At 46.1% G+C, this 12,710-nt stretch overlaps 1 protein-coding gene across 6 annotated transcripts in view; it reads left to right on the top strand.

Moving 5' to 3' along the window:
• mon2 (Mon2 homolog, regulator of endosome-to-Golgi trafficking) overlaps positions 1–12,710 on the top strand; it is a 210,372-nt gene that overhangs the window by 5,145 nt on the left and 192,517 nt on the right. For all 6 annotated transcript variants that reach the window (XM_077640316.1, XM_077640318.1, XM_077640317.1 and 3 more), the window contains exons 3-13: positions 343–406; positions 1,411–1,538; positions 2,621–2,752; positions 3,664–3,796; positions 4,230–4,333; positions 5,779–6,066; positions 7,303–7,427; positions 8,020–8,343; positions 9,788–10,012; positions 10,476–10,620; positions 10,740–10,988. In XM_077640316.1, the coding sequence (XP_077496442.1) occupies positions 343–406; positions 1,411–1,538; positions 2,621–2,752; positions 3,664–3,796; positions 4,230–4,333; positions 5,779–6,066; positions 7,303–7,427; positions 8,020–8,343; positions 9,788–10,012; positions 10,476–10,620; positions 10,740–10,988 (1,917 nt within the window). The remainder of the gene's footprint in view (positions 1–342; positions 407–1,410; positions 1,539–2,620; positions 2,753–3,663; positions 3,797–4,229; positions 4,334–5,778; positions 6,067–7,302; positions 7,428–8,019; positions 8,344–9,787; positions 10,013–10,475; positions 10,621–10,739; positions 10,989–12,710) is intronic.

The raw sequence follows: 12,710 nt of genomic DNA, 5'->3' as shown, positions 1-12,710 counted from the left end.
GGTTGCACGGCAGGATGCAGGGCTCTACGTCCAAACCAAAGCTGTAACAGCTTTTGCTGATTCATGCGCTAAGCCAGTGAGGCTAGCTCTATAAATTTTTTAAAACGAAAGTTGTTGCTTTCAGTAATCCAGATATTTTGGCTCAGTCACCAAGAGCTATACTTGTGAAGAGATTCACTTTTCCATGCTGTAGCCATATACACATTGTTACTAGCAGTTGCAGATGAACTGGCTTTAGTGTCATACGAAACTCCTTTGTATTACTGGTAGGCTTTTCTGAATAAGATAAAGTAGGGTAATGCTTGAATTGATTTGCTTTGATTGTTTGCCTTCTCTGTGCAGGCAGCAGAGTCTGGAATCATCAAAGTTAGAAATGCAGCGGCCAAGCACCATGATCTCAGGCTTGGTATGTCATCTTGCACCTTACTTTTCACTGGCAAGCGCAGAACAAAATGTTGTTAAGCTGTAGACTAGAAAGTAGCTGGAAACAGTTCATGCTGATTGTGGTTTGTCATGGCGAGGTGATCGCATGTGTTGCTTGCAAATATTATGTCCATATATATGAGGGTTCATTCATGTACACTTTATATGGTCTGAACATGTAATTACCGGTGGCCTATTAGAGTGTCACAGCGGACACCGTGGTAAGGAAAATGGAGTTGAGCGTGGTCAAATCTCAGATAGAGTGATGAGGTTAACAAATTTTGCTGAAACATGCCCCGGAACGTCGTGGAAGAGGAATGATTGTTGGTTATTGGGAGTTCAGCCAGCTGGGCTAATGACGGCAACAATGATGACGACGTTGATTTATGTCCTCTTCAAACCTGAGCAAAAGTTCCATTCGTTGGCATTAATCAAAGTACAGTAGTTCTCAAGTCTGGGTGTTCCCATGAATGTAGACAGAAATCATGTTGCAGCCATGTTGGTCCAACAGCTTTTTCTTGGTGACCTTTCTTCATGCTCTATGCTGCAGGTCTCTGCCTTCAGAAACATGTAGCAGTGTCTTATGATGTATATTTTGTTAAATAAATATGTATTTGAGTCAAACTTACCAACAATCTTGTGGTTGTTCGCAAAAAACTTGGACATTATTTGGCTTCTGAGAATGGGAAGCTGATTTCGGCAAAGCAACCAACTTGGAAGGCTGCCCAGAGCACCTGTGCTGCTAGGTGATTCCTGAAAGACTGACTGTATGGAAGCACAGTGATAAGTCGGTGACTTCCACTGGAACTTAGGCTGCGAACTGATGCGTTTTTTAAAAATGCCTTAAAAGTCAGGTGTGCACTGTGATGTACGCGGCCTCTGATGAAGATGTCAGCGTCAGCCATGTGGAAAGCACCAAAGCAAAAGTGTAGCTGTGTATCTGCAAACATGCAATATTGTTTTTTTCTCCTTTCTAAAAAATTTTAGCCCTGCTGTCCGAAAGCCCAGAGATCCTGGAGCCGTTCTTCTTAGGCTGTGATACAAGGAATCCGAAAATTGTTCAGATCTGCCTGTCTGCCATCCAGAAACTGGTCACCTTTGAAGCAGTCTCACTGGTGAGTTGCGGGGCCATTGCGTAAAGGAAAACTGGGGAGAGTGTAATGAAGAATTAATCCTAGCGGTGTCATTTAAAATGGTTCAGCTTTTCTTTTATAAGAGGTAGCGTGAAAGAAAAAGAAAATTGATGATAGCCTAGCTCTGTTAGGCCAGGATGTATGTAGCGAAACGACGGCGACATCTGGTTCGGAAGAGTTAATATATGAAACCCGTGCATTCACTAGATGCGCTGTTGTGGCGGAGTGGTAGCGTCTCCGCCTCAAATGCCAAAGGCCCTGGCTCGATTCCCAGCCTCGGCACAGGGTTTTTTTTTATTCACTGAGTGTGCGGGGGTCTCAGTGGCTCCCGCCACCGACCACGTGGTTGGCCACGTGGTTGGTCATGTAGTGCTGTGCGACCACGGTGGGAATGTGAGCACGGCGAAACTGCGAGTTCGTGGCCAATGTAGCTTTCGCTACAAAAGACAAAAATTGGGCAGACATATGCTTTTCCATTGCTAGGTGAGACTTACTCTGCGGGCATGTTTCATCTTAGTTCATCACTGATTTGTCCTAGTTCTCATTTTTTTTTTTTTCTGCTACTGGCTGGGATGGTCCGCCATCATTCATTCTGCTGGAAATCTGTGATGGGTAATGCCCCAGTGGCAGCACCTGCCAGGAACCATTTCTCAATGCTACTAGAATAATTATGTGCAGTATTTCTTGGGCAATGATGTTTTGTGCTTGAATGGTTTTGCAGTGTTTGAGTCCCACACTGTAGAGCAAGGAGGCGTGTGTCATGAAAGTTTGTAAATTGATTTCAGACCATTTCAAGTACCCCGTATTGACTCAATGCAACAATTCATATTCTTTGATTACTTAAAGTACGCCTATGCAAGACTCCTAATGCTAAACATTTCTTTGCTGTTACAAGTAAGGCAGTCACTGTGACATTAGAGTTTAGTGAATCAGGGCGGGTTCATTGCATTGGTTGATGCCTGGTTTTGTTTGAATATACTGTTGCTGTGGTTGCTGTACCAAGTGCTTGGCCAGGATGTATTGCTGTATTTTATCACCAGTGAAAGTGGTAATGACTGTTGCAGACCGCAGCTGTCAACATCATCACCTGTCTCTGGAATCTCATGGAGAGTGGAATCGAGGAGCTAAAGCTCTTGCAGACGGTCACCCTCCTGCTGACCGCCAACACAGTCGTCCAAGGGGATGCACTGGCCAAGGTGAGGACCTCATTTTCAAGCTGCGCTGTGTCCAGGGTTTGTTTCTCTTATCGTATGCAGTTGTGAAGCTTGCCAGCAAGCGGGTTGTGTTCAAGCCGTTGGCTGTTCAACATTGGGCAGCTCCATACCAGACGCATTGAGCTGGCCCCTGAGTTTGTGTTAAAGAAAAAAAATATTTTTGTAAATTTTTAATGAGACCTAGCTTTGTGCTTATCAAGAAAATTCAAAGGGCAGTCATGTGACCTGAAAATTCCTCTTCTCAAGAGTATGAAGGGAAATTTATTTTTACAGTATCATAAAGAGTTTAAATTTTCTCGACGAAATTGGAGGGTTGAGTGCAAACTCTGCTGCATTTGGTTGGCATAGAATGAGCCTGTTATTTGTTTTATTATTTTCTATTTAACCACACCCAATAAGGTGCAGTGAAATTTTTGGTATGGTCATTCTTTCTGCCTGCCTAGAAATGTATTAGAGGGTAGGCCCATGGTGGACAAATGAGAGGGTACACAGGTGTGGTTACTATTTGGGCTTTGCTCCTGATTCAGCTGCTTACTAGTTTTTCTGCATTTTTGAGAATTGATACGTGGGCTGGTTCATTCATGATCTGCATCGCAAGAAAAGTGGTCGATACAGGTGCAAAAGGAATAAACAAGTTTCCTTTATGGCCTAAATTGTCGAAATGCTGATTGCTGTTTGTTCAGCGATCTAGACTAGTGCACTCAGTGGGAAAATGCATGTGATTTGGTCCTCTGGCTGTTTTGACAAAACAGTTTGTGGGGAGGCGTCACCTTGCACATAACTGCTGCTGAACCGGTTTATGCCATGCGCATTCCTTGTTTGCTGCTTTCACTGGAGGGCATCTCTTGCAGCACTGTATTTGTTTATACTCTTTCTTGTTACTCCTATTGCAGGCCATTGTGCTGTGCTTCAGATTGCACTTCACCAAAAACAGCACCACCAACAACACAGCATCAGCAACCGTCCGTCAGTTGGTCTCTGCAGTCTTTGAACGAGTCCAGGCTGAGGATGCAGCCATGGCAGATGGTCAGTAGACATTTTACTCAGCCATCAGATGATGAGCAAAGTGGGTTTTGCTCTTTTTTTAACGCCTCGCGGGAAAAAAATGGAAATTACATCGAAAATGAAACTTCAGTTCTCTGACTACAAGCTAGATGTGTAGCATGCCCGTAAGCAGCGTTGAAGGTTCCGAAGGTTCCGAACGATGTCGTTAGCTAATGATGCTAAGTAGGCGTAGTAAGGAAAGAGTCAAGGTACTGTCTTCGTCAGTTCGTGTGTGGAGCTGTTATGAAGGATTGTGAATAAGACAGCCGAAGAAGGAGCAGTAGGAGAGTTCTTGGTTTGCAGAAACCAGCCAATCAGGCTAGCGTTGAAATCAGAGGCATTGGCACAACTATAGAATTGCAGCAAGCAATGCGCTTAAGCCAATTGTAAATGTTTTCCATGTCTTTTATTGTAGTTGTGAAGACTGAAGAGGTCAATCTGGAGGAGCTGAAAGCTGGCAGCCGCAGTCCTCCCAAGTCTCTGCAGCCGTGCGCAGCAGATGCTTTTCTTCTGTTCCAGGTGAAAAGTGTGCCCATCTTTCTAAGCCAGTCTTGTTCCTTCGTTGAGCCACTTTCCTGCCATCCTTAGCCTGCTAGACGGAGATTTCTTTGTGCAGTCTTGAGCTCAGTGTTCTATGTAACTGAACTTTCATTTTCATTTCCTTTTCCAGTCCCACCATAGTGTGTGTTCATAGCCTCTGATTCCTTGTAATTGTGAGGGAAAACAAATGGCTTGGAAGTTGCATGTGTCCAGCCTTTCTTTTTGCTGCCCCATTTTCCTGCCCTCCAGTGTTTTTAGCCTTTGATCACTCGTTTCATGCTTCTAAGTAAAGAGTGCCCATAAACGACAGTTCCAGAGCAGATGTGTTCATATGGAGTGCAAAACACGACTAAAGCAGGATAGAGCTTGTAGTGCTTGTCCCGTCTCGTCTTTGTCTCGCGCTATGTTTACTGTCTTACAATGAATTGCTAACCTGCCCAGGGCTATTCCATTTGGAATGAGAGAAGTGCATGCGAGGTGATGGAAGCTTACTACTTTGTCACGGAACTGCATAGTTCATAAAAAACTGTGGGGACACTCGTGTTACCTTAAGAATGGAATGCAATAGCATTAAATTTCACAATTGTTGCAGCTTCTGTCTCGACCTGTGTGTGTGTGTTTGCGTCAATTTCTTTGCAATTGTCGGTCCATCAACCGCCATGTTCGGACTGCTAGCTGCAGCAGCGGGTATCCGCTATTTTGTGACGATGCCAACATTTGCGTATAGTGGCACTCTAGCTAGGTCCACTGTCTAGAAATTAAGTTGCCCACAACCAGGTGGGTAGGTTGTGACAACTTCACAAGGTCATGTGACCTCCCTGGACGAGTCATTAAATTAATTGCCACCTGCCATGGTGGGCATGCTGTGATGATGTCACAAGGCCACGTGACCTGTCTCAATCAGCCAGCGAATTTCGTCGCGGACATCGGTGCGGTTTTGGTGTGACACAACATTTGTGCTGTCGCATTAAAAAAATTGCGCTGTCTTGAAGACATGTGAAATCGTCGGAGAAGTAGAGTTGGGTGGCTGCTTTGTAGTTCTTTCACTTTTCTGTGGTTCTATGAAAAAATATTTTGCATTCTTAAATGCATTTTTCTCAGCACTAATGAGACTTTTGCTGCCAAACAAACATCAACAAAGCTACAAGAAGGCAAGAAATTAACCTTTTCTTAGAAATAAAAATTTGACGGAGTGGTCCTCAGGTTTCATTTAAAATTTATGAATAGTTTTTAACGGCAAAGAGGCAACTCGGCTAAAGAATGCTGTGATAAAGAATGATGAAGGATGAGTGATCTTGTGATGAGAAGTGCACCCTGTGTTTGTCATACTCACCTTTCTGCTTCTTTTCTTGTGTTGTGTGCCTGTCTGTGCGTGCTGTGTTGTGGGAGTGCTGGCCCTGACGCTTTGCTCTTTTGCTTGCCAGGACCTGGTGCAAATGGTGAACGCGGACCAGCCACTGTGGCTGGTTGGGCTGACGGAGATGACGCGCACCCTGGGCCTGGAGCTGGTCGAGTCCATCCTGGCTTCGTTCCCCGAGGCGTTCCTTCGGCACCCCGAGTTTCGCTTCCTGCTTAAGGAGCGCGTCTGCCCGCTGGTCATCAAGCTGTTCTCGCCCAACGCCCGGCAGGCGCCTGACCGGCCCTTCTTTCCCATCTCCATGCGCCTGGTCCGCGTTGTCTCCGTCCTCATCCACAAGTTCTACGCCACCCTGGTGAGCCTCCCTGCTCCCTTGCACCGGTGCTGGATCGGCTCGAATTGTTACTGTGCTTCCTTTCTCTGCCGAGCCTATGTTGGTATTGGTCAAAATTCAGAATGAGTGCTAAAAAAAAAACTGACAAACAGTTATGCTATGCTGTTTAACGCAAGAACCCAGCGGTAGCTGTGTGTTGCGCTGTGCTGCATTTGCAGTGAAAATAGTGTTAGTGAAGGAAGTCAACTTCGCACAAGTTCCCCTCGTGCTCCTTCACTGCGTGGACATCTACGGCAATGTCAGGAACCCGGGGGTTGGTGCCGTTAACAGCTATCATTTTACGGAGATGAAGACATCGAAAGGCAGATACACTGTGCACTCAAAATGCACGCACACAATGCACTTTGCTTCTGTGTCGTTTGTCTTTTCGGGTGCTTTTTTGTTCATGTAGCATACCGAATCAACCAGCGCAGGCCCTATCACTCTTGGTTAAAGTGTCTGGGTGCACTTCATTTTCATGCCTGGTTTACTGAGGTGCACCTAGAATGGCACCATGTTTGTGGACACAAGCATGAGCGCAGGAAGTGGTTCAGAAGTTGAAGCTGACAGTCAAGATAAGGATGGCTCTGTATTTGTTTGTGAAGTTGCTTGGCACAGCTGTGCTTTTTGGAAGAAAAAAGATAGTGTTTCAAAGCTTACTCTGAAACATTGTGTCATGATCTTTGGCTACAGTCGAATGTATTTGCTCTTTCCTGTACATGACATCATTCTTCGCAAGCATTGCACTAACTAGCCCTAGTTTCTGTGCAGGTAGGGAGTCTGATTTTCAAACCGGTGATGTAATTATTTACATTCCACATTAATGTTGTTTGGAGTGCAAACTGCTGCAACAAAGAATGCTTGCTACAGATGGTGGAGAATTCTCGAAACAGTTTAAACTACATACATTGCTTGAATGACTGTAGTGCTTAATTGTCTGTGGCAAATCAGTTAGTTGTCCGATATGTTCTTGTTGCTACTTGTAGTATGAGCGTGTCTGGTTTGTTGGAAGCAAGCTGTTAATTTTTTTTTATTTCATGATGGGTCTAATAGTGCCATGCAGTTTTCCTTTTTAGTGTGCGTGTGCGTGTGTGTGTTGAGCAACAGGAGAGGTAATGTTCATGCATGCTGATGGAATTAGTGGGAAATGTACAGCAGAACAGCTAAACATAAAAATGCATGGTTCCATGTTGCCGCATCATTTGCTTCGGCTTTCAGGTGACTGAGTGCGAGATCTTCCTCTCGCTTGTCGTGAAGTTCTTGGACCACGAGAAGCCCAACTGGCAGCGCACCCTGGCGCTGGAAGTTTTGCACAAGCTGTGCTCGCAACCTGAACTCCTCAAGTAAGGACATCAATGGCCACTATGGGCCTCATGTCAGCATATGCACAGCTGGAGGTTGCTTTTTGTGCTGTCTGAACGGTGGCGTGGAGCCTTGGTCGTGACAGGGCATTTTTCTTATGCTGCTAAAAAAGAAATTGCGTTACCCAGATGCAGGAAAAAAAATATTTATGGGCACATAGCCACATGCACCCGGATTTTTATGCCCTCTGGAAAATAGCGGGTAGGAGAAAATGACCTGGTGCCCTCTGTTATGGTATGCTTCATGATGTAGGTGAGCAAACAAAGGTGGGAAATGAGGGGCTCGTTATGACATATGTATTAAGGACGCCAACTGTCACTGAAACTGAGAAAAGCAGAGGGGAATATTTCTATGTATTTTTTAAATTTGCGATTTTGATCAGTGGGATATTAGTAGTGTAATTAATTTATGGCTGATAGATAATTGATTAGAAATTAAAGAAACCACCGGCTTCCAGTGCGATTGGAATCCATGACCTTAGTATTTCAGGTGTGACGTTTGTGTGCAAAAGTAACATACTTGTGCTTGTTTTGAGGCTAGCTTTTCTTACGGCCTCTTCCCTGTTCTGTGCAGGAGCTTCTGTGAAAGCTATGACATGAAGGACCACAGCACCAAGATCTTCCAGGACATGGTGAATGCCTTGGGTGCCTACGTGCAGGCGCTGTTTGTGAGTGCTCCCTGCCACCACCACTACCACCATGGTGGTGGGGTTGGTGGCAGCAGTGGCTCTGGAGGGGCTGCACCGCCACCTTCGGTGGCCCTCGGGGGCCCCGGTGCACCGGGTGGTGGCAACACGTCCGCACTATCTCAGCCTCTGCAAGCGGCGTTCCTATACAGGGGTGTCTGGATGCCTCTGCTGCCGCAGGTTGCCACGCCGGGTGTCTGCAAGGCCACCTAGTGAGTGCATACTCGCACTGTACTGCAGATCCATTTATCTCAAAAATGTTCATATATACTATTGTGTGGTGGCTGGATGAGAGGAGACTGAATGGTTTCTGTGGCACAAAGCATGTGGAGTTGGTGTCACAGCTTAGCTTCTTGGGCAGAAGTCTGCATCAGAAATGGTGAAGGGATTCTGACCAAGAAGAGAATGGCTTTTGACATGCAGACCGAGTATAATAGTTCACGATTTGCCATGGCAGCGGTAGAGAAGGTGCCAGCGTAGTGATGGCATGTGGCTGTAAATGCAACCATCGGGATAATGATTAGTGTTCCTCAGCGTTGTTTAACTGCCGAGCTGTTGGCAAAATCTTGCTACTCAGTGACAGGGGGCACAGCATTTAAAACATGTTGTGGAAGGAGAATTAATCGGACTCAATATATAAGTGAACTCAGGAAGTTGAATGCACTTAATGGAGAACTTAAGCCACATTCACACGTCGTGTGACTGATTTCAGTTGATTAGTTATGGTTCCGAAGCACTAGGAAAGTGTGAAGGGAGTGCAACAAATTGGCTCAAACCTGTCGCGCGACCTCTGCCATGAGCGAGTGTGAATCCGCCTTTACCGCAAGAACATTGTGGGATGGGCATTGATTGTAATATGGTATCTGGTAGTTGTAGAAAGTTATCCCAGTTTATCACCCCAGCCTAGCTTTTTTTTTTTTGCAACCAAGGCTGTAGATATTGCTTCTGTTGTTTCATTGCAGGGCATACAAAATGATTCAGTTCTTGAAATGACTTTTTCTTGGAAGTGTTCATGAAAAATTCATAGCGACACATAATTACGTTATTTGTTGCCGTTAAAAGCTGTTAATGCTTTTACCAAAAGTGACATCACATCCGGTCTGGTGGGGTCACTTCCCTCCAGGTAGCAGTCAAATTTTACGACCGACGATGCGTTTTGGCCCTATGCGTTCTTCTACTGCAATTGCACTGAAACTGCTGTGCCTTTTCTGCCATTTATTTTTCTGTTTATAGTCACCTGGAACAGAGCAGTTTTCTTTTTATTTGTGTGAGGTTCTGTACACATGTTTCATTGAGAAATTGATGTTGTGTGCATTCAAAATGGCACGCAATGAGCAAGGAAGTACAGTCTGCGTCACCCTTGTGTAGAGCGCTCAAGCAGTGTGCTCCACGCAATAAAAACTAAGATTGGAAAGCAGCCCTTGGTTTCCGAGCAAAGTGCTCTTCATCATCTTGCTTGCAAGTCTGTGGAGCTCTACATGTGTGCAAGTGCTGCTTCTAAATCGTAGAAGCTGTGACAAAGTGTCGTTTTTTTTGTGGGAATGTGCGCCGCTCAAGCGCTCTACACAAGGGTGACGCGGACTGTACATACTGATTCACTGATCAGATTTCCTCTGGAGTTGAAAGATCAGCTTGTACCTCATCCATCCCTTGCAGCATGGATATGCTGGACCGGGTTGAGCCACCCGTAGTAGCCGAGGGCTACGGGGTGTCCCTGGGCTATGTGTGCCTCCTGGAGGTGGTGCACAGCATTGCCACTGTGGTGGACCAGTCGAAGAGCACCACGAGCGACTCGGCTACCACGCTGCGCCTCCACCGCCAGCTGGTGTCCTCCTCCTGGTGTGGGCTGCTGGCAGCCCTCTCGTTGCTGCTGGATGCCAGGTGCCTTTCTTTGCTTTTTTTTATTTATTTGCATGTTTCTTACAGGTCTCTAGCGGGACAGTGCAGTAAGGTTGGCAGAACGCAGCTATAAATGGAAAAAAATTACTGTCTAAACTGGGGCTATGGCTCAGCTGAAACGTTCGGCGCAAGCCACTGCTGTGGCCACTGAGTCATGTGATCAAGACCAGACAAACTTGTTAGATGGGACAAACCACAGTCACAACAGCATCCCTTCATTTTCTCCCTCTTTTTCTCTTGGGTGCTTGGACTGGCTTGGAGCAGTGCCAAAAACTACAAAGGGCTTCGGTTACACAATGAATGAGGGTGGGCTTCCAATAACAGCTCTCGCTGTAAAAAGAAGTTTAGTGGGGCAGTAGTTGAGAAAACGAGAACAAAAGTGGCAGCCATTACCTGAATTAGACTGACCTTTTTGCTTGACCTGTGCTTTTCGCCCCGAATGCAGCACGGATGAAGCAGCCATAGAGGAGATCCTGAAGACTATGCAGGTGTATGCCAGCCTATGCGGCCAGCTGCAGATGTCGACGCCCCGGGATGCCTTCATCACAGCCATGTGCAAGGGTTCCTTGCCACCTCACTACACTCTCACGGTGGGTGGGGTGGTTGTCTGGAGACCCAAATTGCTATTTTGAGATGCTCGTCATTGCTTCGGTTCAGTGGTCGTAATATGCGTGGTGTACGAGTATAATGTGCCACTCTTCCATCGCAGGTGCTCAACGCCACGTTCCCCAAGGCAGCGGCATCTCCACATCCACGGGGTGACGGCTCCTCCGATAGGCCAGGGTCCACTGGCCAAGGGGGCCCCCCTCCAGTACCTCTTCCTCAGCAAGGCCCAAACTTGGGACCTTTCCTGGGTGGACCGGGATGCGATCCTCATGATGCCCCGCGGCAGCAGGTGGTGGCTGTGGGGACACCTCTGCCCACTCCTTCACTGGGCGGACACCAGGGGCCTGTCATGGTGAGCACAGCTGTTCTGCACCTTAATTCTCGCCTGCTTTCTTTGAACATACAAAATGCCTTTGGTGATTTATTAAGTGCGGCTTGTTGGGCCGTTTGGTGCATATTGACAGAGGAAGAAAAAAAACCTGAAGGAAAAGGAATGCATGCATGATATGAGGAATCACGCTAGTACAATGCTGAAACACTGCAATTTTTATCAGTTGCTTTAAAGTTAGTTATGCTCCAGTGCCGTCCTTCTGCATGGTTCCTTTTTTCATGTATGGATTCCCATTCCTTTGATTTTTCTCTGTTCTTTTTATGTCTGTGGAAAAAGGGTCCTGAATAGATTATTTGATTCATTTCATTGCACCCCTCTGTCACAGTGTCAGCGCACATTAATGAAACCTCAGGTGCTTTAAATTAATCCAGAGCCCTCCACAATGGCATCCCCGTAGCCCATTTGTGGCTTTGGGATGTTAAACCCCACAATTTGATAATTTTTCATTTCACTGTCCTCATCTTTGGCACTGTTCACTTTCTGTTTGTTGCTGTTCTTTTGGGTGTGTGTATTCCGGCTAGCTGGCGCCTGCACAGCAACAGCTGAGGAGTCCCTGTTCATGCGAGAGCAGTGTGACACGTGGTGTGGCCTACATGTATGCTTGCACCTGACTGGTTAGCGTGTGCAGCTGCGAGCACAAAGATGCTGGACCAAATGACGGCCGTGGCTATGTTTTGATGGAGGCAAAATGCAAAAGATGGCCATGTGCTGTCTGCTGTCGGTGCATGTGAAAGAACCTCAGGTGGTGGAAATTAATTCGAAGCCCCTTACTACAGTGCCTCTTTTTCTCTCTAAGAAGCTTTGTCCTTCATTCCTTCCCTCATGGTGCAGTTGACAAGAGCGAGATAGTCGGTGCACCTTTATTTTTCTTCTCACAGTCGAGCTCAGACATATCGAATTATTGCTTAAACATACTCTTGAAAACCCCATGCAAAAGTGTAACACTATTGTTTGCGTTTATCGAACTCGCATTCACCGGAACATTCGATATATCGAACAGCGCTCTATGCATTTGCAAGTAGTGCTCCTGCTAACAGCGCTCTTCAGTGATTTTTCGTGAGAGGAGATGGATTGGCTGCGTGGCCTTCGGCACCTGCTGGCAGCATTAGCGCTGTGAAATTGCATGGTGAGGTGAACATGGCTTGTGCTTGAAGGGTAGCCTTCGGTCTCATACTCATTTTTCATGCCACATCGCTGTCATGTGGTGAAGCCAACCCAACAAAAGCCTAGTGGCAGTCCTTGTCTGGCGTGCTTCACTGCCAGAGGTGTTACGGAAACCAAATGTGCTCAAATTTTAGTTTGATTATTCTATTTATAATGTTTTGGTAACAGTATTAGCCATTGGCAGTAGCTAGTTGCAAAGTGCCATCCACATCCACATAGGCAGGGTAGGCCCAACGACACCTGGCAGGCTACACATCGCTTCAGGAAGTGCGCCACTAGCATGGATGCAATGTGTTCTTTCGTCTAGGTTACAAATAAGCTTACTGATCACATTTTTTTTATATATCGAATTATCTATATATTGAACTATTTTGCAATCTCCTTCAGGTTTGATATATCAGAGTTCAACTGTGCCAATTTTTGGCGATGTCTACTCATTTTTCATTTCTGCCCGAGAACTGTTCTCAATACTAGATCATTTGCTTCATTTTAGCGTCCTCTTCTTTGGCACTGTTGTCA

The sequence above is a fragment of the Amblyomma americanum genome, chromosome 10 (genome assembly GCF_052857255.1).
Source record: "Amblyomma americanum isolate KBUSLIRL-KWMA chromosome 10, ASM5285725v1, whole genome shotgun sequence".
Classification (NCBI taxonomy): domain Eukaryota; kingdom Metazoa; phylum Arthropoda; class Arachnida; order Ixodida; family Ixodidae; genus Amblyomma; species Amblyomma americanum.
The sequence above is the reverse complement of the archived record's forward strand: the minus strand, read 5'-3'. Positions and strand labels throughout refer to the sequence as shown.